The sequence below is a fragment of the Euleptes europaea genome, chromosome 14 (genome assembly GCF_029931775.1).
Source record: "Euleptes europaea isolate rEulEur1 chromosome 14, rEulEur1.hap1, whole genome shotgun sequence".
Classification (NCBI taxonomy): Eukaryota; Metazoa; Chordata; class Lepidosauria; order Squamata; family Sphaerodactylidae; genus Euleptes; species Euleptes europaea.
Genome location: NC_079325.1, coordinates 46,184,350 through 46,210,124, shown reverse-complemented (window position 1 = coordinate 46,210,124; position 25,775 = coordinate 46,184,350). Strand labels below are relative to the sequence as shown.

The window sequence follows — 25,775 nt, the reverse complement described above, 5'->3', positions numbered from 1 at the left end:
CTGCCGGTGGTGAGGAGGGACCTTGCAACCCTACTGTTTACAAATGGTGCTTTTTGGTGTTGTTTGTAAATTCTTCTTCTCTAGATATATAAGCAGAGTGCGCTGTATAAACAGAATTAAAAACCAATGAAAATGTTGCCGTTTTCAATCTGTAACAAAATATGTTAATATACATGCATATTCTTGCTTATGCTGCATAACCTCTGTTTAAAAACTGCGCAAAACAAAAATTTGGCAAGAGGAGTAAATGATGAAGAACAACAAAACGTTTGAGCCACATTTGTTCACTTCCTGCCAAAGTGTGTGTTTTATGTAGGCGCAAATCCCTTTTTTTTCCCACCCCACCCCCAGTACTGTGGCATAATGAAAAGGAGGTTGTTTTTAAATAGGAAGAGGGAGGATTCGCAAAATTGCACAGCAGGTTGACCTCTGACGTCCACTTAGCTGAACAGATTTTTTAACTCATCTTGCTTTTTTTATTAAGTCTGAAAGGCAAAGGTTCCTCCTTGAATCTTCCAACTCTGTATACCCCAAATTCCCCCTGCTCCTAAGGGCTGCGGCTCATTCACTTGAGATCGGTTCTGGGGTCCTAGTTGACTACTGAAGCTTCCCATCTGAAGCTGTTTGCTTACTTGACTTTCCCGATTTAGCAAAGTCATTCTGTCCCCCTGAGCCCTTTTTGACTGTTAGTGTCAATTATGGCACCAAATAGTGACTGTTAGTGTCAATTATGGCACCAGCAAGCAGATGAAAGTTGAGTATGGTGTGTGTGTGTGTGCGTGGGGGGATTCTAATGAAAGCCGCCGTATTTAACGGTGCAGAGTCATTTACAGCCCATTCCTGAGCTCTGAGGCCGAAAAAGCTCAGGAGGTGCGCAAGTGGTTGCGCCAGGGTCCGTGCCACTTGTGCCGGCGCCCGTGCCACTTGCGCCTCCAAGACTGGCATGGACGCCGGCACTGGGAAGCTTACGCCGGCCTCCCTGGACTGCGGCTGTAATGCGGTCCTGGGACGTTGGTTCGGCCTCCTGCCGGCATCCATCTGGCACGAGTGCTCATGCCGGTGTCCCAGGGGGCATTCTGGGGGGCGGAGCTGCTGGTAGGCAGCTTCCTAACCCCTTCCAGCCTGTGAACCGCCCCTATGCCTCAGCTGTGCTGTTCCAAGTTTTTGCTGGCTCAGCATCGCTTTTCTCTGTAGGGTTTTCCCCTCCATTTTTTTTAATTTTCCCAACATTTTTAAAGCCCTTTCTCCTGCTTGCGGCAGCCTCCAACCCTCTTCGGAGGCACCGCAGCAGCGCCTCGGCCACGCTATGCCCAGGTGCTGCCGGGCTCAGGAATGGGCTGTTAGTCTGGTGGCTTGGAGATCCTGTCCTCTGAGACGGGCGGGTGATGCTGTACCCCGTTTTCCCTTGTGGCGTTGCTTCCTCGCCCCTCCACTGCTCAGTCTGGCTGCCGATTCTTCTACTTCAGAAGCAGTCTGGGAGTGTTGCACATGGCATGGCTGGTGCCTAGGCTGGTGCCTAGGGCAAGCTTAGTTGTCTCCCCTTATGCCTTTTACACATGGCTGTTTCCCTCGCGGTCACCCCTCTGATGCCTTTTGGTCTTTGTTTGGATTGTGCATGTTGTTTCTGACCGTCGGATGGCTCCTCACTCTCCCCGCTCATTTGTGCGCGTTTTGCCCACATTTTCAGGGCCCTGTTTTATCACGAATTTGAAAACGTGGGCAAAATGCTTGGAAACGTAGGGGGATAGCGAGGCGACCTCTGACGTCCGGAAACGGCATGCATAATCAAAACTAAGACCCAAAGTCATCGGAGGGGTGACCACGAGGGAAACAGCCATGCATAAAAGGCCTCAAATGCCGCCCAAAAGCTTCCTCCTAGTCTCAGTGGCTTTTGAAAGAGAGTTGAACATTCTTCTGCACTTCACCTTGTGTTTAACAGTGATGAAACCATGCTGCTAGTTGAGATGCAGGAAAAAAGACAAAAATAAAAAAAAAGCATGAGATTATGATCACCTTCAACCAAATAAACCTACCTGGACACTTAAAGGTATCTTTGAAGGTACTGCTTCTGCACTTCTGCTATCTGAAGTAGGTAGGGTTTCCAACCTCCAGGAACTAGCTGGAGATCTCCTGCTATTGCAACTGATCTCCAGCCAATAGAGGTAAGTTCCCCTGGAGAAAAGGGCTGCTTTGGCCATTGGACTCTATGGCATTGAAGCCCTTCCCCTCCCCAAACCCCACCATCCTCAGACTCCGCCCCAAAAACCTCCCACTGGTGACAAAGAGAGACCTGGCAACCCTAGAAGTAGTCTAGATTTGTACACTAAACAGAGCCTTCTATATATTGGCACCAAGTGTAACACTTCCCGGCAAAGCTTCCTGTACTTCCTTCGCAGTTGATTTTTTGGTGTCAGATTGAAAGGTTTCTGTTCTAAAAGGCTTTTTCTATTTAAATGCCGCCATTTAGTTTCTATTTAAATCTATGGGGAGTTCTTGGTGGATGGCCGTGGGCCCAGGAGTGTTTTCATTCGTTTTTGGACCTCTTGGATGTTTTTTTATTTTAATATTATCAGTTAAAATTTATTCTGAATCCAGTGGTGGAAGCAAGGGGTGGGGTAAATATATATATTATAAATAAAGCAATTTGCACTCTGCAAAATGTGCTAAGCTGTAAATTGCTGTAACAGCACAGAGCTAAGGAAATGGTCCGTTTGCCTTATAATCAAAATGTTCCTTTGTGTGTCCTTTTTGTTTTAGTGGATTAGGTGCAGGGAAATTTCCTGATGATTGTGTTGTGTGAATGTGTGGTTCTGGAGGATGTTAAGGCTAGAGCAACTGTCCTATGGGGAGCGGTTAAGATGCTTAGGGCTGTTTAGCTTGGAAAGAAGGCGGCTAAGAGGAGACATGATAGAGGTTTATAAAATTATGCATGGTTTGGAGAGAGTGGACAGGGAGAAGTTTTTCTCCCTCTCCCATAATACTAGAACGCGGGGTCATCTGTTGAAGCTGGAGGGTGAGAGATTCAAAACAGATAAAAGGAAGTATTTTTTCACACAACACATAGTTAAATTGTGGAACCCCCTGCCCCAGGATGTGGTGATGGCTGCCAACTTGGAAGGCTTTAAGAGGGGAGTGGACATATTCATGGAGGAAAGGGGTATTAATGGCTATTAGTTAAAATGCATACTAGTCATGCTGCATACCTATTCTTTCTAGTATCAGAGGAGCATGCCTATTATATTAGGAGCTGTGGAACACAGGTAGGATGCTGCTGCAGTCTCTTTGTTTGTGGGCTTCCTAGAGGCACCTGGTTGGCCACTGTGTGAACAGACTGCTGGACTTGATGGGCCTTGGTCATATCCAGCAGGGCCTTTCTTATGTTCTTGTCAGTTGCACAGGTGTGGAGATGTTATTCTCAAGCTTGCCACTTATACTGGGAATCAAAATACAGAAACATAGAGCTCCCCAACCTTTTTGTGTGTGTGAAAAGGATCTTGGGGTCTTAGTAGACCAAACACTGAACATGAGTCAGCAGTGTGATGCGGTAACTAAAAAGGTGAATGCAGTCTTGGGCTGCATCAATAGAAGTATAGTGTCCAGATCACGCGAAGTGATGGTATCGCTTTACTCCGCTCTGGTTAGACCTCAACTAGAGTACTGTGTTCAGTTTTGGGCACCACAATTTAAGAAAGATGTAGACAAGCTGGAACATGTCCAGAGAAGGGCAACAAAGATGGTGAGGGGTCTGAAGACCAAGTCCTATGAGGAAAGGTTGAAGGAGCTGGGTATGTTTAGCCTGAAGAGGAGAAGACTGAGAGGGGATATGATAACCATGTTCAAGTACTTGAAGGGTTGTCATTATAGAGGAGGGTGCCGAGTTGCTTTCTGTTGCTCAAGAAGGTCGGACCAGAACCAACGGGTTGAAATTAAATCAAAGGAGTTTCTGTCTAGACATTAGGAAGAATTTTCTAACAGTTAGGGCGGTTCCTCAGTGGCAAAGGCTTCCTTGGGAGGTGGTAAGCGCTCCTTCCCTGGAGGTTTTAAAGAAGAGGTTAGATGACCATCTGTCAGCAATGCTGATTCTGTGACCTTAGGCAGATGATGAGAGGGAGGGCATCTTGGCCATCTTCTGGTCACTAGGGGTGTGGGGGGAGGTAGGAAATTCACATTTCCTGCATTGTGCAGGGGGTTGGACTTGATGGCCCTGGTGGTCCCTTCCAACTCTATGATTCTGTGATTCTATGATTGTCCAGTTCTCACACCCGTACATAGTAATAGGGAATTTCTCAACCTTTACGGAGTCTCAAAGTGGCTTACAATCAACTTCCCTTCCCCTCCCCACAAGAGACACCTTGTGAGGTGGGCGGGGCTGAGAGAGTTAGGAGAGAGCTGTGACTAGCCCATGGTCACCCAGCAGGCCTCATGTGGAGGAATGGGAAACGGAACCCGGTTCTCCAAATTAGAGTCTGCCCCTCTTAACCACTACACCACACTGGCTCTCAAGATCCTTTTGCTGTGGTGGCAGATGCTGCCAAAGCAATGCATTTTGGGACCTTTATAGCCAATCAGATCTCCAGTGGCCAGTCAGAAACCCTGGTGGGCAAAAGTCCCACCTGGCCCTTCCCACTTTCTAAACAACAACATTGACACTTAGTGGGCACCAGAAAAGGTGTCAGTAGGCATCACATTGGTAGGGTTGCCAACCGCCAAGTATTAGCTGGAGATCTCCTGCTATTACAACTGGTCTCCAGCCGAGAGAGATGTTCCCCTGGAGAAAATGGCCATTTTGGTCACTGGAAGTGACATTGAAGTCCCTCCCCTCCCTGCCCTCCTCAGGCTCCACCCCAAAAACCTCCTGCCGATGGCGAAGAGGGACCTGACTACCCTACACATTGGGCACCCCTGCAGTAACCTGGTCAAGTAGTTAACCTTTTCAAGTATATTTTAATCTCAGCCTACAGCATGGGGCCACTTAATTATAATCTTTATTCTCTTTTTGTGCTCATATAAAGGATCTGCATCTGGTAATCCTGCCTCTTTTTTCTCTTCTCTATATATTTTAATTTAAAATAATGCTTTAGACAGTGAAGGGAAATGGAGGTGAGTGTTTCTGTAACTCACGTCAGGTCAGGGCTCCATTCCGCATCGGATGATGGTCGAGATCAGTATGCAATCTCCCCATGTGAAGCCTTATCATGAATCAGACTACCAGTGCATCTAGTTTGGTACTCTGGCTGGCAGCATTTCTCTACTATGTGAGATTATGTATAAGTAAGGTTGCCAAACTTCAGGTACTAGCTGGAGATCTCCTGCTATTACAACTGATCTCCAGTCGATAGAGATCAGTTCACCTGGAGAAAATGGCCGCTTTGGCAATTGGACTCTATGGCGTTGAAGTCCCTCCCCTCTCCAAACCCCGCCCTCCTCAGGCTCCACCTCAAAAAACTCCCGCCAGTTGCGAAGAGAGACCTGGCAACCCTAATTATACTGAATCAGAATACCAGTCCATCTAGTTTGGTACTCTGGCAGGCATCATTCCTCTATGTGTGAGATTCTGCATAGGGAAGTGCTGGGGATTAAAGGTCAGTGTTTGGCTCTTGTGGCCCAGAGAAATGCCGATCACCACTTTGGGTTCGGGAAGCAATTTTCCTTCAGGCCAGATTCGCCAGGGATCCCGGAGATTTTTGTTGTTGTTGCTTGGTGACTTGTGTTCAAATCCTCATTCGACCATGATTCTCACTGGGTGACTTCGGGCCAGTCTTTCGCTATCAACTAGAGATGTAAAATTTCCAGATTTTTTTGAAGCTATGAGAAAAAACAAACACATTTTCCACAAAGTTTTTTTTTGGGGGGGGAGGGGGGTAGGGGGAATTGAATTATATGCAATACTTTCCTCTCAAAACTAAACTTCTTTTACTGATTTAACAGCATTGTCCTTAGTATGTAAAATTATGCTTTTGGGCACATGTGTGGAATTTTAAAGTATACATTTTCATTTTCTATAAGAAAAATTGCAAGCATACCCAATACTTGAGAAAGTGTTGCAAATAGCTACCATAGCTCATGCAACTTAATTTTTGCCATCAGAGAGTTAGAGGGAAAATGAATGATGAAATGTATTATTTACACCAAGGAAAGTATATTATTTGCACAGAAATATTCACAACCAGCATATTTGGATAATCAAGTTAAATGTTATAACACTGAAAACATTGAACTTTTAAATGATATATTATTGGTAAACACACTACAGCAAATTAATTGTTGCCAAATATTTACATTTAAACAAAAAAGCATATTCTTGCGAATGTTGTTAATTCCTGTGTATTCTGTAGACATATACATTATCTAATGCTGTAGATTATTTTACATACATTTTTTTCATACTACATATTTTGAGTAAAACCTTGTCTTAAAAAATTTCCACTCATTCCTAAGGGGGAGGGGATATCATATGAGGTGTTTTTTTTAGCCCTCCCCAAAATTTCCCAATTTTTCTGCTGAAAGCACTGAAAAAGTCCTCCAATTTTTCTTTCATGCTATACATTTTGAATGAGAGAAACCTTCTCTTATGGAAAGTATTACTTATTCTAAAAGAGAAAATATTTCCTGAGAGTTTTTTTTAGGGCTTCTCAAATTTCCAGGGTTGCTAGGTCCCTGTTCGCCATCGGCGGGAGGTTTTTGGGGCGGAGCCCGAGGAGGGTGGGGTTTGGGGAGGGGAGAGACTTCAGTGCCGTAGAGACCAATTACCAAAGTGGCCATTTGCTCCAGGTGAACTGATCTCTGTTGGCTGGAGATCAGTTGTAATAGCAGGAGTTCTTCTGCTGTTACCTGGAGGTTGGCAACCCAGCAAATTTCCGAATTTTTCATTGGAGAATTGGAGAGAAAAATCCTCATGGGAGGGAACAGACAGCCCATATTTTTCTGGGTTCTCCCCCCCCCCCCCCCAGTCTTCACATCTCTACTCTCAGCCTAATTTATCTCACAGGACAGTTGAGAGGATAAAACAGAAGAAGGCAGGAACTATGTATGATGCCTCACGTGGAGAAAGCGTGGGAGGAAATATAATAACAGACACAGCCAACTCTGAATACAGTACTGATTTACTCTGCCGGAGACCATTCCCCCCAGTTTGATGCAACTGCTGTCGCTGAGCCAATTTGCATCAACTCGACTGTGTGTACATTCTTTTTTTTCCCTTTTGCATGCGGAGGGTGCACCATTGTCATTTAAGGCATTCTCGAGAGAGCCCTAAGTGCTTAACACGGCATTTTGATGCCCTGAGTTCGAAGCAACCCTTTGCAAGTCGAATCGCTCTTCCATCTTTCCCCTCTGCAATTACACGCCATTCTGCACAGCTTCTGATTGTTTGCACGGCTGCTGTTTTGTAGGCCCAGCTGCTCTTGTATCTGCTGCTCCGATACCAAGTTCCTTGGTGTCTGCCCTCCAAACTGCGGCTCAGCAGCCTCCGGGTGTATTTGTGTTTGCTAAAACGAAATCCACTTGTTGTCGCTCTCAGAACGATCTGCAGTGGTTGTTCCCGTTGCGAGGGGAATATGTCCATGTCCAAATGACATACTGCGTGTTGTGCTTGCTTGTTTGTTATTTACTTATGATATTTGTGCTTCGCCTCTCTGCGAAAAAAATAATAATTGAGGCGATGCGCAGTAAACCTATTGGGATTTCAGGATTCTGGCTTGAATTAACTGCCTTCTATGCTTGTCGCAGCCTAATGGATTGCTTTAAACGCAGCACTTACCTGCTGAACGTATCTAAAGATGGCACTCTTCAGTTCTAGGGGCTACATACAAATAAAAAGAGTTTGGACAATAGTGATCCATGAGTACAAGAAAGCACATTTTAAAACTTAAAACAGCAGCATGAGCCACGAACAAATCTGAAGCTGCTCAAAGTGAGGGTCAGCAAAAACAACTGTTGGCATTTACGAAGAGGCCAGTGGCTACTTGGGTCAGAACTGCTAGACGGGACATTTGCAGTTATAATGACATTCAAGCAGGACTTTTCTCCGCCATTACTTCAGGCAAGGCACTTAAAAATAAAAAGGAAGCACAAGTTGGGGGTTAACTAGATGCTCGTCATAGATCTTCCTTCCTGCTCTTCTCTCTCTTCCCCTCAGGCTTTTATTATCATAGAATCATAGGACCATAAAGTTGGAAGGGACCACCAGGGTCATCTAGTCCAACCTCCTGCACAATGCAGGAATTTCACAACTACCTCTCCCCCCTCACACCCCCAGGGACCCTACCCCATGCCCAGAAGTTGGCCAAGATGCGCTCCCTCTCATGATCTGCCTAAGGTCATAGAATCAGCATTGCTGACAGATGGCCACCTAGCCTCTGCTTAAAAACCTCCAGGGAAGGAGACCTTCCCATCCCTGAGGAAGCCTGTTCCACTGTTTTAGTAGTAGGGCTATGCATACCAACCCGAAAATCAACCTGAAAAAAGGCATTGTTTTTCAGGTTTATTTGGGGCCGAATGTTGAAACAGATACTAAAGCCTAAGCCAGATAGCCGATCGCCAAAAAAACCAAATAGTTATTTTGCTTTTTTGGGCTTCAGCTTTCCCTATTTTTTCTCTATGGGAATTGCTTTTTGAGGAGCCCGGGGGGGGGCATTTTTCAAGGTAGAGTTACCAAATTTTCAGGGTATCTTCAAGGGACTTTCCTTGCATGAACCCTGAAGTTTGATAAAGTTTGGGATAGGGGGTCCAATTTTATGAGCCCCTGAAGAGGTTGCCCCCTTCTCCATAGGAAAGCATTTTGTTTACAATGCTTTCCTATGGTGAAGGGGGGCAACCCCTTTGGCAGCCCATAAAATTGGACACCCCCCCATTCCCAAACTTTACCAGGCTTGAGGTTTCATGCAAGGAAGTCCCTTTCAGCTACCCAGAAAATTTGATAACTCTACTTCGAAAAATGCCCCCATGGGAGCTTTGAAAAAAATTCCCATTGACTATAATGGAGCCAATCCTCCCCCCCCCCAGGAAAACCTAAAAAAAGATGTAATACTTATTTCCCGGTGTGGGTACTCGGCTTATTTCAGTTTTCCTGGGGGGGAAAAAAAGGTCCTTTTAACCCTAACCCGAAGTTACCAGAAATAAATAAATGCTCAGCCCTATTTAGTAGCCTTGTGGTGTCAGCTAAGGGAAAGGAAGGGCTGTTTCCATTGGAATCCCTGGCAGCTGGATAGAGGTCAGTCGTCATTGGGCTGTTTTATCTTCACTGTGTCCCCCTGTGTTGGTGAGGCTGCCAGATAGTCTGCTATGGCAAGCAACCTCCTACTTGATTGTCTATGCCCCCCTCTCTGGGGAGCAGCAGGACCAAAATGGTGAGTGGGGGGGGGAAATTACCGTCAGTGATGCCATGACATCATTTCCATCACTGGTAGTGACACTCTGATTTGGCACCAACCAATTGTTAAAGAGAAAGTCACAGCACGGTGACCAACAGTCTAAATAAAGCTGCATCTACCTAATTCATTAAAAGAGCTGGTACGAATTTGGTGCTACAAAGTATGACAGTGCATCGGTATTTATGCAAGATAATAGTAACAAAACATGGGAAATAATTCATATGAGTACAATTGGTACAAAAATGAAGGCAAAGCTACATACATTTAAATACTGATAATAATGAACAGTTCATTATAATCAGTATTTAATTCCTCTGCCAAACCAGGCCCATGAACGCACTAGAAACTTACCTCGCTATTTATACGCGTCCAGTACAAAAGAATCCAATACGACTTTAAATTTCTGTTCCCACTGCGCTGCCTTTCTCCGCTGCATTTGAAAAGCCCAAACCGGCACGCTCCCACGCATGCCCAGTCGGCGCTCCAAGCAAGGACGGCGATCGGTCCAGCATTAGTAAGGGAGGCAGGGGGAGTGCGGGGGTTGGCTGGCAGCAGGAAGTGGATCGAACACGCATTGCATGTTCCCACTTTCAGGCACCGGGTGTGGAGGACGTTTATTTTTTTTAATTTGCCGTATAAGCGGATGCGCTTAACGCGGCGAAATTGCGCTCTGGAGACGTCCTCGAAATCCTTCGGGTAAGTTGAAGTGGGAACATGCAAGGAAAGCCCGCAGAATTCAGAGCCACAAACACGCAGTGCGGACATGGCCCAGGATTGTAAATCAGCTTCAAACTGTAGTTGGCCATCCAGGCTCGGAGCTGCAAACTGCCATTTGCCGGTTTGGATGTAACTGCAAAGTGGAATACTGTTTGTGCCGAAGTGGAAGCCACTGACTGGCTTTGATCGTGCGAGGGAAAGGGAGCATGGAAGCACAAGGCTGGTTCACGTAGCACAGGAAAAATGATGTGGCTTTATGTCTTGAACCGAGCTAGCTTGTGGAAGGGCAGGATGTCTAACAGCCAACCTTCAATCTGACACTGTTGAGGTTTGCAAACCATAATAAATATATGTGGGTTACACAATTATCCAGCTGTTTCGTGCGCACTCAAGTTTGTTTTTATAGGAACAAGGCTAAGGGTGCAGAAATTGCTCTGCTGCAAGAGATGTGGCAATATTAGGTCCATAGAAGGTTCAGAGGTAGAGTATGCCATTGAATGCCAGTTGTTGACGGGGCAGAGACAATATTGTTTTCATTGTGCCCTGCTGGCGGACTTCCTGGAAGCAGTTGGCCTCCCTGCTGGGCCTTCGCAGGAAACGATCCCCTGCTGGTTATTTCTGCACTACCTAAGCTTACCAGGTCCTGTCGGTCCATGGGTGGGAGGTTTTCTGGAGTGCGCGCCGCATGTGCACGCCTGGCGCAAGGCGCGCACCCTGCTGAACGCACCTACGTCACTTCCGGGTTTACTCGGAAGCGACGCTGACGCTCTATCAATCTCTATCAAACCATAGCGTTTCGGCCGAAGTTGCTAGAGCGTCCGTGTCGCTTCCTGGTAAACGCTGAAGCGACATAGGTGTGTCGTGCGTGTGCACGTGCATGTGGTGCCCGCCGGCCCTCAGCTGGTCGACAGGCAGCCCGGTGGATTGGTGTGATTTTACCTGCCACCACTGGGCACTTGGCAACCCTAGTGCTACCCCATTTAACTATGGCTGCTGCTGCATATCTTGTTACGGGAGAATTGAAGGCACCATCTTTTAAGTGTTTTAGATGTATTGTTAAATTCTGGTTTTAGAGTTATATTAGTTATATTGCTTATATGTTTGTCATGACATAGAATATTGTTAGCTGCTCTGAGCCCGACTCATTTGGGAAGAGAGGGATAAAAAAATTGAACTAACAAATAATTTTATTAACCTAGTATTTCCTTTTATTACGTATCTGTGGTATCCTTGACATGTTTGTAATGGCCTGTGGCTAAATGGAAATAAAACCATTCATTCATTCAAGAACTAATGAATGAATGAATGAATGAATGAATGAATGAATGAATGAATGAATGAATGAATAAACGCTGTTCCTCTCCCTTCCTTCAGGGTGGTCTGATTGCTCTCCTTTTGCTGCTGCTGGTGTTCACCGTAGCCTTGTATGCCCAGCGCCGTTGGTATAAACAACGCAGGATCCCGCAGAAGAGCGCCAGCACTGAGGCCACCCATGAGATCCATTATATCCCGTCGGTGCTGCTGGGCCCTCAAGGGAGAGAGAGCTTCCGTAACTCACGCCTGCAGGCCCACAACTCGGTCATCGGCATGCCCATACGTGAGACCCCCATCCTGGATGACTACGATTACGAGGAGGAAGAGAATCCTCTGCGACCTGAGCACGGCTGCAGGGAGGACGAGTTTGAAGGCTCGGTGACTCGGCCGCTGGACAGCCTGGGCAGGAACGAGGAGAAGCCTGACTACGAGAAGAAAGGTTTGTTGCTCTCTGTTTCCTTTGCCAGAAGCAGAAAGGTTTGTGGCTCTCCCATCCCTTTGCCAGAAGCAGCTGGCTAGAAGTGACGGATGAGCGGGGAGGGGGCTTGCCTGAGCCATGCCGGGCGTTCAATCTTCCTTCTCCCCAGGTTGTCTTGTGCAAACACAGTGGGCTGTTTCACTTCAAAATGAGCTTCAGTTTCCAAGAGCAGTTTCCTGGCATGTAGCAACTGGCCATGCTCATGAGTCCACCGTAGGGGATGTTGTGGGCGAGAGGTGCGTCAAAGCAGAAAAGGACTAGTTTGTTTCGTTTTTTAAAACAAAACAAGCCGTTGTCTTCTACTGAGGGACTTTGGTGTTGGTGTGCTCTGTGCCTCTGGAGGGACCCAGCCTCTAGCATTGGACATGTTGATCCCTTCCTCTGGTTGTGTGGCAGCCATTGCTTTAGACTGAACTCAGGGTTGCCAGGTCAATCCTTGCCACCAGTGGGAGGTTTTTTTGGGGGAGCCAAATGAGGGCCGGGTTTGGAGAGGGAAAGGACTTCAATGCCATAGAGTCCAATTGCCAAAGCAGCCATTTTCTCCTGGTGAACTGTTCTTTATTGGCTAGAGATCAGTTGTAATAGCAGGAGATCTCCTGCCACCACCTGGAGGTTGGCAACAGTAACTGAACTTCCCAGCCCTAAAGTTATATTATCCAGCTAGCTCACTGATTACCAGCCTGGGTACACATACCCCCAGGGGTACGAACCAGGACATTAGGGATACTTGAACAAAATTGAATAATGGTGGGAAAAGGCATTTGAAATAACACAACTATATTAATTGCAAACATTTTGTAATATAAGGGGTACAATTTATAGAAATGGGCTGCCAAGGGATACGCTAGTGAACAAAGGTTGGGAACCACTGTGCTAGCTGATTGGAACCTCTTGTGGGGTGGGAGGGGGAAATGCTATTAAATATTTCTAGCTACTGCTATATAGGTTTTAATCTGGAGCTTTTGACCTTTGAAGCGTAGAATTAAAGTCTTAACATGCAGTCCTAAGGCAGAGAGGTTGGTGGTGCCATATTCTCGATTCCCACGTGGCAGGGTCAGTGGGGAAGTGAAGAAAGGCCACTGCCTCTTAGGCCTTGGCTGTGGATAACAGGAGTCTGGATGCCATTTCCTCTGTACCTTTTCATTAGGAGACGAGGCTGCAGAATTCCAAACTACAGTTCCACCCTGTAAATGGGAAAGTGGTAATTAATCTGGAGGGATCTTTGACTTTTTTCTTTGTTCAGAACATATGCGGACTTGGTTGAATCTCATGTTTCGGATTGTGCAACACTATTTATTATAACTTGCTTAGATTACTATGCATTTCATAGACTTCATTATAGTTTGCCCATGGCAGGGGTGTCACACATAAGGCCCACGGGCGAGATCCGGACCCTTGAGAGCTCTTATCTGGCCTGCGAGGCAGCCACCCACTCCACTCTCGATCTGGGCTGGTGAGGCATGGCCCGACTCAACCAAGTGGCATTCATGTCATATCTGGCCTTCGTAACAATTGTATTTGACACCCCTGTTCTATGGCAAAGTAACAGTACAGTTCCTCATATCCTCCTATTAACACCTCCATTCTCCCTAACCCTTGTTATCACTGGGCAGTGGGAACCATTTTTATCAACAAGAAACATTCCAAACTGATTTTTTCTTTGCAAGGTTTGGACTTGATGAGACATCTATGGAACCTAAAGATCTGGAAATCTCAGGCATTGTCATAGGGATCCTTATTACTGCCAGTTTAAACCAATCCAGATTATTTAATTAAGCACACTAAAGTAAGTGTTGCTCTTTATGTGTAAAGATCATGCCTATTATATTAGGTGCTGTGGAACACCGGCAGGTTGCTGCTGCAGTTGTCTTGTTTGTGGCCTTCCTAGAGGCACCTGGTTGGCCACTGTGTGAACAGACTGCTGGACTTGATGGGCCTTGGTCTGATCCAGCATGGCTTTTCTTATGTTCTTAAAGATGAAAACCAGTGTGGCCCAGTGGATAGGTAATGCTCATACATGTTATCTAACATTTAGAATAATTGATTAAATTGGTGATCGATAGCTCAGTGGGAGATTTCAGCATATACCTGTGGAGGCCAGATTATGGCCCCTGCAATTTTAATTCAGTTGAGTATTATATGTATTTTATTACACTGTGAATTTTATCGGGAGGTTCTAAATAAGCTGATTTTACCTGTGTTGACTAGAAATTTTAGAAATGTTAGCCATTCGGATGATTTTATTGTTAAATGTTTATTAGAAGATAAAGATGCTTTTATCTCTTATTAAGAACATAACATAAGAACATAAGAAAGGCCCTGCTGGATCAGACCAAGGCCCATAAAGTCCAGCAGTCTGTTCCCACAGTGGCCAACCAGGTGCTTCTAGGAAGCCACTAACAAAACGAGTGCAGCAGCACCATCCTGCCTGTGTTCCACCACACCCAAAATAATACGGTAGGCATGCTCCTAGAGAGAATAGGTATGCAGCATGACTAGTATCCATTCTAACTAATAGCCATGAATACCCCTTTCCTCCATGAATATGTCCACTCCCCTCTTAAAGCCCTCCGAGCTGGCAGCCATCACCACATCCTGGGGCAGGGAGTTCCACGTTTTAACTATGCGTGGTGTGAAAAAATACTTCCTTTTATCTGTTTTGAATCTCTCACCCTCCAGCTTTAGCAGATGACCCCGTGTTCTAGTATTATGGGAGAGGGGGAAAAACCTCTCCCTGTCCACTCTCTCCAAACCATGCATAATTTTATAGACCTCTATCATGTCTCCCCTTAGCCACCTTCTTTCCAAGCTAAACAGCCCTAAGCGTCTTAACTGCTCCCCATAGGATAGCTGCTCTAGTCCCCTAATCATTTTGGTTGCTCTTTTCTGCACCTTCTCAAGCTCTGTAATATCCTTTTTTAGGTGTGATGACCAGAACTGTACACAGTATTCCAAGTGTGGTCTCACCCTAGATTTGTACAAGGGCAGTATGATAGCAGCAGTTTTATTCTTTATTCCTCGTCTAATTATGACCAGCATGGAATTTGCCTTGTTTACAGCAGCCGCACACTGGGTTGACATCTTCATTGAGCTATCCACTACCACCTCAAGATCCCTTTCTTGGTCTGTCACTGCCAGCACAGATGTATATGTGAAGTTGGGTTTTTTTGCCCCAATATGCATCACTTTACACTTACTCACATTGAATCTCATTTGCCATTTTAATGCCCATTCTTTCAGTATGTAGAGATCCTCCTGGAGCTCTTCACAGTCCGATTTTGTTTTAACCACCCTAAATAATTTGGTGTCATCTGCAAACTTGGCTACTTCACTGTTTAACCCCAACTCCAGGTCACTGATAAACAGGTTGAAAAGCACCGGTCCCAACAGAGATCCCTGTGACAAAGTTCTGTTATGTAGCCAGTAAGATACAGAGATCCTCAGTTGGGGGTTTTAAATTGTAATTTTGTACTGATACTTGCTGGTCAAATGACTGTAAATAAACTGAACGGTGACCGGTAGCTGAGCTGGAGTAATCAGCTCTGCCTTGAATCTACTGGGTGGCTGAACATGGTTTTAGCAGAAAGTCCGGTGTGGAAGACAGCTTGGCATGTTTTGGGCACACCCATAATCTTATTCCTGGATCAGACCCCGGAGAAATCCCCCCCCCATATTGTGTCCAAGTACTGATTGGGTGACCCTTGCGTTGGCCACAGAGTCAGCTCCCCTCCCTTCTCAGAACAATTTTTCAAGCATAAAAATCCAGTGCGGGGGGGGGTGTATTTTTTTTTTTATAAAAAAAACAGCAAATCGAAAAACAAACAGACCGGATAGCCCTCCTGATGAAGAGGTAATCAGACTTCCATATGGAGGCTGCAGATGTGTCCTACAAGGAACAAAAGTGGGGAGAAGCAGAATGCACTCAGCCGTAGCACTCAGGCATACTTACTCCGGTTTGTTCCATCGAAGCTATCTGTATGCAGCTTCACAGGAGCCTATAATTGTCAGTTCTGTACGTGCCCCATCCATCAAATTTGTGTAATGCTGGGATAATAACACCGGTCTCTCTTACAGAGTTGTAAAGGTTACAGAGAGCGTGTGTATTAGGTGCCCTGAGCTTTGGGAAATGTGCTATATAAACTTTGAATGGTGGTGTTGGTAATAATACAGCCCTTCTGACTTGCACAATCTTTACGGCTTTTGCCCTGTCTTGGAGAGACATTGCTGAGGTTCTCCTTTTAAAAGAAAGAGGCTGGGAGAGCTGGATCTGAGAGAGCTGGGTTCAAGTCCTATTTCTTCCATGGGCTCTTTATGTGGCTTTGGTCAAGGTGGCGTCTCTTCCCCGTCTGTAAATAGGGTTGCCAGGTCGCCATCAGCAGGAGGTTTTGGGGGCGGAGCCTGAGGAGGGTGGGGTTTGGGGAGGGGAGGGCCTTCAATGCCATAGAGTCCAATTGCCAAAGTGGCTATTATCTCCAGGCGAACTGACCTTTATCATCTGGAGATCAGTGGTAATAGCAGGAGATTTTCAGCTAGTACCTGGAGGTTGGCAACTCTATCTGTAACATAGAATCATCACTGACTTATTCCGCTTGATTGTCGAGGGTGAACGTGCTAATGATTGTAATTGGTTTGCAAATTGCACCCATGGTATAAATTTGCAAACCCATCTATTGGCATAACTGCTAGAAAACAGAACAGAAATGGAAAAGAGAAGTTATTGTTATTTTAGTTAAGACTGTCTCTGGAAAATAAGATGATCTTTGAACACGCAATGAAAACACAATTCACAGTTCACTTCTCTCGCCGTGTGCTGGTACTACGGGAGAATTCTGAGTACTGAAAACTGTTGAGCGGCTCCAGAGAAAGTGTTTTTTTCTTTTGTGTCCCCCCACTCAGGCAACCACCCACACATCCTTAGGGAAGCCAGCCTCAGTCTGAGAACCATGACAGTAAAACGCATTACAATCCCCTGCAGATGTGAATTTATTTATTTTTATGGTAGGTAGCGATTCAGTGTTACATTAAAAACCTATGGAGTGGATTAAATTTCTATAGAAATCTGATCTCTCACTTGGGTCCCTTTGGATATTATCTTTGTGCATCCTCCGCTGAAGCTAGCGTATACTCGACAACATGGATAGTGGGAACAACTCTCTCTCCTGATTACTTGCCTGGTTACCAGTGGCTTATAAAATGAGGTATGTAGTGTAGAAAGTAGAAAAAAGGAATCTTTTTTTTCCCCTCCAGAGAAAGTGATTGGCAGTCGATACAGGATGGACAGAACCGAGTAGTATTTTGCACAGTGCATAATTAACTTGCAGAACACATTGACACATGCAGTAGTGGTAGCAGGTAGCTTGGAAAGGGAAACAGGCACATTTTAAAAGGAAAGACTCATCTCAATGGCAGTTAGCTAGGAAAACTAGATGAAACACGTATGCTCAGAAATAGTATGACTCTGAACTTAGGGTTGCCAGGTGCTCCGTGGTGGTGGGTAAAATCCCGCCAATCCACCGGGTTGCCCGCCGGCCAGCTGAGGGTCGGGAGGCACAGTGTGCCACGTCACTTCCGGGTTTACCCAGAAGCGACGCGGACGCTGTGGCAACCTCGGCTGAAACTCTATGGAAACCATAGAGTTTGGGCTTGGATCGCTAGAGCGTCTGCATCGCTTCCGGGTAAACCGCACATCCACACGTCTGCCGTGGCCCCGCAAATCTCCCGCTGGTGGAGCTGCAGGGCCTGGCAAGCCTGTCTGAACTCTATTTGGTGGTGGGGGCAACACTGGGGGGGTAGGGTTGCCAGCTCTGGGTTGGGAAATACCTGGAGATTTTTGGTGCAGAGCCTGAGGAGGGTGGGTTTTGGGGAGGGGAGGGGCTTCAATCCCATAGAGTTCAATTGCCAAAGCGGCCATTTTCTCCAGGTGAACTGATCTCTGTCACCTGGAGATCAGGTGTAATTGCGGGAGATCTCCAGCTACTACCTGGAGGCTGGAAACCCTACCAGGGGGGCATGTTGCCCACTAGGTTGTAGAAGGTTTCCAACCCTGGGAAATTCTTGGAGATTTGAGGGTGGAGCCTGGGGAGGGTGGGTCTTGGGGGAAGGGTGGGAGCTGCGCAGGGTATGATATAATAGAGTCTACCCTCCATTTTCTTCAGGGCAACTGATCTCTGTACTTGGGAGATCGGTTGTAATTCTGGAAGATCTCCAGGCCCCACTTAGAGACTGGCCAATCTAGTTGATTGGCTTCCTGGACCAACTGGTTGGCCACTGGGAGAAACAGTACATTGGCCTAGTGGCCTGATTCACCAGAGCACTATTCTGTAGCCACCTGAAGTATCTGGGGTTTGTCAGTCTTCAAACCAAATGCATTTTTAAAGTCATCTCCTCCCTTTCTTTATGTCAGTCTGAGGAAATGGGGATGGAGATGTGGGCAGATCAGTGCTCACTGTTCCCTATGACATTGTAACAGTTTTTAAAGTTTTAGATTTTTTTGGGGGGGGGCTGCAAGCAAAGCATGTTCCCCTTGGTACTCTGAAGATGATGGTCCTTTTTGGCCCAATGAAGCACTACTGTCATAGCTAGGCTTCCCAGGCCCCGCATCTCCACCGGCGGGAGTTTTGTGGGGCTGCTGCAGATGTTGGTTTCCATAGAGTTGCCAGAGCGTCCATGTTGCTTCCGGGTAAACCCGGAAGTGACGCGTGCGGAGTGTGCATGCGCACGGGCCCGCTGAGCCCGCACGCAGGCCCGCTGTGCCCGCTGGCCCTCAGTGGGCTGGCAGGCAACCCGGTGGATTGGCGGGATTTTACCCGCCGCCACCGGGCACCTGGCAACCCTAGTCATGGCAGCCACAAGCAACAAGTGCCATCCCCAGCCAAAGGATGGTGAGTCACCATGGCAGATAGGGTTGCCAGGTCCCTCTTTGCCATCAGCGGGAGGTTTTAGAGGTGGAGCCTGAGGACGGTGGGGTTTGGGGAGGGGAGGGACTTCAATGCCATAGAGTCCAATTGCCAAAGTAGCCATTTTCTGCAGGTGAACTGATCTCTATCGGCTGGAGATCAGTTGTAATAGCAGGAGATCCTCTGCTATTGCCTGGAGGTTGGCAACCCTAGTGGCAAAGGAGCCCCGGTATCTTGGTTTATTTTATTTTTTAGTTTATTTTTCCAAATGATTATTTAAGCAGCTTTTAGTGCGATCAGTGTTCCCAGAGTATCACAGCTTTCTCTTTCTCCCTTACTTTGCTCCATCGATCAAAAAGAACTGAACCTAACACTGCCCCCTCTCTGGAGGGGGTCTTAACCTTGAGCAAAATTCACCACCAGAAAACTCTTATTAGCTGTTATTTTTTTTCAGAGCAGAAACCTGGAAACTGGTGCCTGCCTCGACTGGTGTGACCTGTTGCTCCCCTTTCTTCCTCTTTATTTCTGCGTGGGTGCTCGCATTGTGCTCCAGCTCCCAGCGCCACACGAGAAGCTCCGTTTGTGTGTGTGCGTTTTCTTTCCCTGGCGCCGAGGAGAAAACCCTCTCCCCAGAGCGTTTTGCCTAATGCACATTTGATTGCTTGCGTTTTTAGCCTGTCTCTTCAAAAGCAGCAACGCCCGTCTCCGCTTATTGAAACGTCATTAGGAAGCGTTTAATATTGTTAACCTGCAGCAAGGCAATAAAAAGCCTCCAGATAAACAACAACAAAGAAGGGTACATTAATTTTTAACCAGAAACCAAGTAAGTGGGTGGAGGGCAGCCATTTTACAGCAAGCCCTCGCGTTTAGGGTTGACATCCTCCAGGTACTAGCTGGAAATCTCCTGCTATTACAACTTGTCTCCAGCCGATAGAGATCAGTTCCCCTGGAGAAAATGGCTGCTTTGGCAATTGGACTCTACGACATTGAAGTCCCTCCCCTCCCCAACCCCCACCCTCCTCAGGCTCCGCCCCAAATACCTCCCACCGGTTGCAAAGAGGGACCTGGAAACCCTACTCTTGTTGTATAAGCCCAAGTCAAGGTCTTGTTTTTAGTCTTTAAAAGCCGTATGTGGTCTCTTCCCTGGATATCTGAAGCAGCACTTCCTGTGATATGCTTTCTGTTGCATCACCAGGCTTTCGAGAGAGGCTGCGTGCTGTAACCAGATGAAGGGTATCGTCTGGTGGCGTCCAGTGTCTGGAACACTGACTGAATATATTCATTTAGGCCAGGAGTGTCCAACATACGGCCCGCGGGCCAGATCCGGCCCTTTGAGAGCTCTTATCCTGCCCGCGAACCAGCCGAGGCAGCCATCTCCCCCCCCCCACTCTCGATCTGGGCGGGCAAGGCATGGGCTGGCCCGACCAAGTGGCGTTTGTGTCGAATCCGGCCCTCATAACAATTGTGTTGGGCACCCCGATTTAGGCTGTATCCACGAGGGAGGGGGAATAGGGTTGCCAGTAGGGTTGCCAGGTCCCTCTTCGCCACCAGCAGGAGGTTTTTGGGGTGGAGCCTGAGGAAGGCAGGGTTTGGGGAGGGGAGGGACTTCAATGCCGTAGAGTCCAATGGCTAAAGCAGCCGTTTTCTCCAGGTGAACTGATCTCTATCGGCAAAAGATCAGTTGTAATAGCAGTAGATCTCCAGCTAGTACCTGGAGGTTGGCAACCCTAGTGGGGGAGAGGCACACCTGCTACAGGAGCAGCATCAAGCAACATGGGGCTGGCGCTTGTCCACCCATCCCTGTTCCTGAGCTGCTTACTGCCTCTGCTGCCCCTCACTCCTGCTCCTCCCCTTTTGCCCATCACACCAGAGCACAGGTTTGCCAGCTCTGGGTTGGGAAATGCCTGTAGATTTGGGGGGTAGGTAAGGTTGCCAGTTCTGAGTTGTAAAATACCTGGAGATTTTGGGGGTGGAGCCTGAGGAGGGTGGGGTTTGGGGAGCAGAGGGACCTCAAAAGGGGATAATGCCATAGAGCCCTCCCTCCAAAGTAACCATTTTCTCCAGGGGAACTGATCTCTGTCGCCTGGAGATCAGTTGTAACAGCGGGAGGTCTCAAGCTACCATCTGGAGGTTGGCAACCCTAGGATGGAGCCTGAGGAGGGCGGGGTTTGGGGAGGGGAGGGATACCCCTTCAGTGGGGTATCATGCCATAAAGTCCACCTTCCAAAGCAGCCATTTTCTCCAGGGGGACTGACCTCTGTCACCTGGAGATCAGAAGATAACAGAAGATCTCCAGCCACCACTAGGAGGTTGGCAACTCTACCTGAGCAGAAGTACTTGATAATTTCACTGGGACCAACCTAGAACTCTCCTCTCCTTCCTCTCCCTTTCCCTTCTGAGCTGCGCTGTAATGCTACAGAGTCCTTCTCTAGGAACAAAAGGCGGTCTGAAAGGGGGTGGGGGGATGTGGAACGTAGCAATGCAATTTTGAAGGTGAAGCTTAGCTCTGCCCAGTTCCCTATGGTGGCTATGGAGGAGCGTCCAGACGGCCCCGCAGCTTCCCTTTTACTTTGGAGAAAATAAGGTTTATGTTTCTTCAGGGCTGGCGGGGGGGGGGGGATAGGAGCAAGATGAGTCATGCACAGATTTGGCATGATGTCATCTGGCCATTGACTGTTTCTGTGGAGGCTTTGTTCTGTCTGTTTTGGGGGGAAACTCCACATGTGGAAGCGAGTATTTATATATCCCGTCTTTCTCCTGACACAGTGAGAACTCTGTAGTGCTCTGAACATACAAAGTTGGGATGTGCAGCTGGATCCAGAAATATTCGGGATTCGCTCGATAATGCCATACTTGGATAGTTCCGAATGTATCCGAATCCAAATTGGATAGTTCCGAATATCTGTAGTAAGCAGCCCTATACCAGACCAAAGCATAGTCTCAGCCAGAGGTCTTCATGGTTGCACAATTATGGGGCCCCATTTTTACCGAACTCATCCCCCAATCTTGCCCTGTTCCATCACTGGATATTGGAAGAAAACTGAGAAGAACTCTCCAGAAACGTTATTTCTCAGAATGAAGTCTTGGACTTATTAATTTATCAGCCTTCTCTTTGAGCAAGAGACAGCGTGTGCGCTCACATATGCACATTGACAATTTTATTTTTGTATGTTATTTTACAGCTCTAGTTCCACAGGGCCACACTATATAGGGCTGGATCTTTGTACAGTCAAAATAATCACCAGATCTGCATTGATTAAATATTAATGCTGCATGTTAATATCCAAATGTCAGTTTGGGGTGGTGGAATTGCTTGCGTGAAAGCTGCTCAAATAGATTCTTCAGGTTTAGAGGAGGCAAGTGGGGGCCTGCGAAACTCACGGAGGGAGGGGGAAATCCCATTCCCAACCACTTTTAACAAAAAAGAGCGGGGCTGTGGAGAGGGGAGGCCTCGCACGCCCGACCACTCACCCACCTGGAGCAGCTTCCGGTGAGCCACCAAGAGGTGAGTGAGGCCCCGCTCGCCTGCTTGCTTGCCCTCCCACTAGGGTTGCCAGATGCCCGCTGGTGGCGGGCAAACCCCCGGTAAAGTGCCCCTCTGCCCACCAACCAGCTGAGGGTCGGTGGGCAATCGTGCACGCGCAGGCCCGCGCGCCAGCCTGGAAGCATCTCCTCTCCCTCCCTCCCTGGGGCAAGCGGGCTGCCCTCTGCAGGCCCGCGCGCCAGCCGGGAACCTTCCCTCGCCCTCCCCGGGGTGAGCAGGCCACCTGCTGCAGCCCCACGCACCAGGCGGCACTTCCAGTATACAACCGGATGTGCCACATTGGCATGCGCGCACACACACAACTGAACAGAAGCCTCCCGCCGAAGGTGAGTGGGGACCTGGCAACCCTACCTCCCACCCAGGGCAGCTTCAGGTCAGCCAGCAAGAATGGGCCTGAGTTTGTGTGTGTGTTGGGGTGAGGAGGAGGTCTTACCTGCCCACCCGAAGCTACCCCCACACCCCGGCCAGAGCTGCCCCTGCCCCAGCATAGATCCCTGCGGCACCACTACTTCAAGAGGTAAGAGCATTGTCTCCACATGCACAGACAATGCTTTTTTAAAAAAATCGGGGGGAATTAAACCCCTTGATTTTTTTAAAAAAATATTTTTTTTAGTTTTCAGATTTTTCTTCAAGGTTGGGGAGTACCCCAAGTCTGAAGAACCATATGTTTGGGGTGAGTGTGCCCCATCTGCAGATTGAAGTATCCACAGGCAGAAGGCACACTTTGCAATTAGATATACAGATGATGTGCATGCAGTCCGCATCTCCCCCGCTTGTGCCCGTCTCTCTATTTTTTTTTGTTTCGTTTTCTTTGTATAAATTATTTAGAATTGTGTACGTCTGCAAAGACAGAAATGACTGAATTTTCGATACAGTTCAGAGCAATAACAGCAAACAAGATTTAGGGCACAATATTACCGTGCTAACATTTCAGGAATTGGCGATAAAGCATATTTACATTCTCGCAATATCTTTCTCTCCGTCGAGGAACTTCTAAAAGGAGTAATCAAACGGAGAGAAGAGGGGTGGTAATGTTCAAATTGTCTTTCCCCCCCCTCTCATTGAAATATTGAGAGGGGGAGGCAGGAGGTTGTTGAGATGCTCAGCATGCACTCTTCGATCACTTAGGAATACAGCGGGCTGTTGTGTTTTGGAGACAGCTTGTTGCATCCTTTTCCGGGATGGGATGTCATCCTCCTTCTCTAGACAGTTAATTTGGGCCCTCGAGGGAAATCTCCCAGTATGGTATCACTATCTAGAATCTTATGGGTTTTGTCACCAAAGTACAAACAGCTTCACCAACACAGCTGTCAATGAGATGCCTTTAAGATGTCACTTGGTAACATTAATTGGCATGGATGGTGAGTCAAACTGATTTACACCATTCTCTCCCTTTTAGGAGCCCCGTGGCACAGAGTGGTAAGCTGCAGTACTGCAGTTCAAGCTCTGCTCACGACCTGAGTTCGATCCCAAGGGAAGTTGGTTTCGGGTAGCCGGCTCAAGGTTGACTCAGCCTTCCATCCTTCCGAGGTCGGTCAAATGAGTACCCAGCTTGCTGGGGGTAAAGGGAAGATGACTGGGGAAGGCACTGGCAAACCACCCTGTAAAACAAAGTCTTCCTAGTAAACGTCAGGATGTGACGTCACCCCATGGGTCAGGAATGACCCGGTGCTTGCACAGGTGACCTTTACCTTTACCTTACTCTTTCCCCACCCCTTCTGCCCCTCCCCCCGCTTGTTCTCCACTTGCCCTCAGCCTGTTATCTAAGGGTAATCTTCCTATATGGTTTCTCTGGTTAGTCCAAAGTTATGTAGAATCTTTATTCATTCAAGGTTTAATTGCTCTTTTTCAATGGTTTTGCTGGGCCGTATGCTAAAGATCCCTTTTTCAGACCGGCTGTGTTCCTGCCCTCTTCAGTCAGTGGACTCCTTGGTACATATCTTTTGCACTGTCCTTATGTATACCCACTTAAACTAAAATGGATTATACCATGTTTTAACAAATGGTCCATATCTTGTCGATCAACCTTGGAGCAAAAGGTTCAGTTCCACTTAGGGGACTCTGACCCTCAGCATACTTATTTTGTTGCTCGTTTATTGGAGGCTGCAGAGAAGAGACCAAGGGAGGTGTTTTTAGAGATGCATCTTATTTAAGTTTTATGGTTTTATTGCTCAAGGCTTCGGTCTAAGAACAGGGAAAAGAAAGAAAAGAAAAGAAAAGAAAAGAAAAGAAAGAAAGAAAGAAAGAAAGAAAGAAAGAAAGAAAGAAAGAAAGAAAGAAAGAAAGAAAGAAAGAAACCCCCCAAGATGGTTCAAACCCAGTTCAGAAAGTATTTATTTTGGAGATAAGGTTTTGGATGACTACTGGAATGGTGAGGTGTTTGGGGAAGCAGAATAAGGAGAAAACTTTGCTCTGGGAGGAATGGGGAGGAGGCAGGACAATCTTGGACCTCTGCCTTATCTTCAGGAAGTGGTCTCGACTCATTCTTATGGATTGGTGGCAGCAAGCTCCTCAGATCGGCTGACTTCCTTTGTGAAGTGGGCTTTCCTTCCTCATGATACTGGGATGGTGGGGGTGATAACTTCTTTGCATTTTAATTCAGAGGGCAGACTGGGGAGGGGCTGTGGCTCAGCGGTAGAGCATCTGCTTGGCTTGCAGAAGGTCCCAGGTTCAATCCCCAGTATCTCCAGTTAAAGGAACCAGGCAAGTAGGTGATGTGAAAGACCTATGTCTGAGACCCTGGAGAGCCGCTGCCAGTATGAGTAGACAATACTGACTTTGATGGACCAAGGGTCTGATTAGTATAAGGCAGCTTCATGTGTTCATAGAAAACCATAGTTCACAAACTGTGTGTGGGGGTAAACTTTTATGAACAGGCCATATTGATTCAGGCATATTTGGAGAGGGTCCACGGCTCAGTGCCAGAGCATAAGCTTTGTGTGTGCAAGGTCCCAGGTTCAATCCCCAGCATCTCCAATTACAGGAGCAGCTGGTGTTGGGAAGACACTTCTCTGCTTGAATGAAACCTGTGACAGCGGTTGCCGATCAAGTAGAAGATAGTGAGCTTGCTGTGTCCCCTGCATGTTGATGTGGTCGTGCATCTTGGATTAAGCAGGCAGAACCCACCCAGTATATCCTGTCCTGAAGTCAGTAACCCTCACAAAATACATCCAGATAAATAAATATTGCATAATGTTATCTCACGATAAGCTCTGTCACAGTGAGAAAGTTAATGGAGTTTCAGGCTTCGCTCTGATACCTGGCTGTGGAACAGATAGATAAAACAGCTAGGCAAAGATCAAGGGTTTTATTCCCTCCATGTCAGCCCTAACTTGGACCCATCATGCGGCACTAATTTTATTTTGGCAAGTCAAGGGGTGAGTGTATGGAGGGGAGTGGGTGTGGGAAGAGAGGACAGGTAGGGAGGTAAGCTAAAGGGAAGTTCTGGTCAGTCA

The 25,775-nt window shown here is 47.2% G+C and overlaps 1 protein-coding gene across 1 annotated transcript in view; it reads left to right on the top strand.

Annotated features, from left to right (window-relative positions):
• ASTN2 (astrotactin 2) overlaps window positions 1-25,775 on the top strand; it is a 783,945-nt gene that overhangs the window by 217,794 nt on the left and 540,376 nt on the right. Inside the window, exon 4 of the mRNA XM_056860152.1 lies at window positions 11,463-11,841. Coding sequence (XP_056716130.1) covers window positions 11,463-11,841 — 379 coding nt within the window. The remainder of the gene's footprint in view (window positions 1-11,462; window positions 11,842-25,775) is intronic.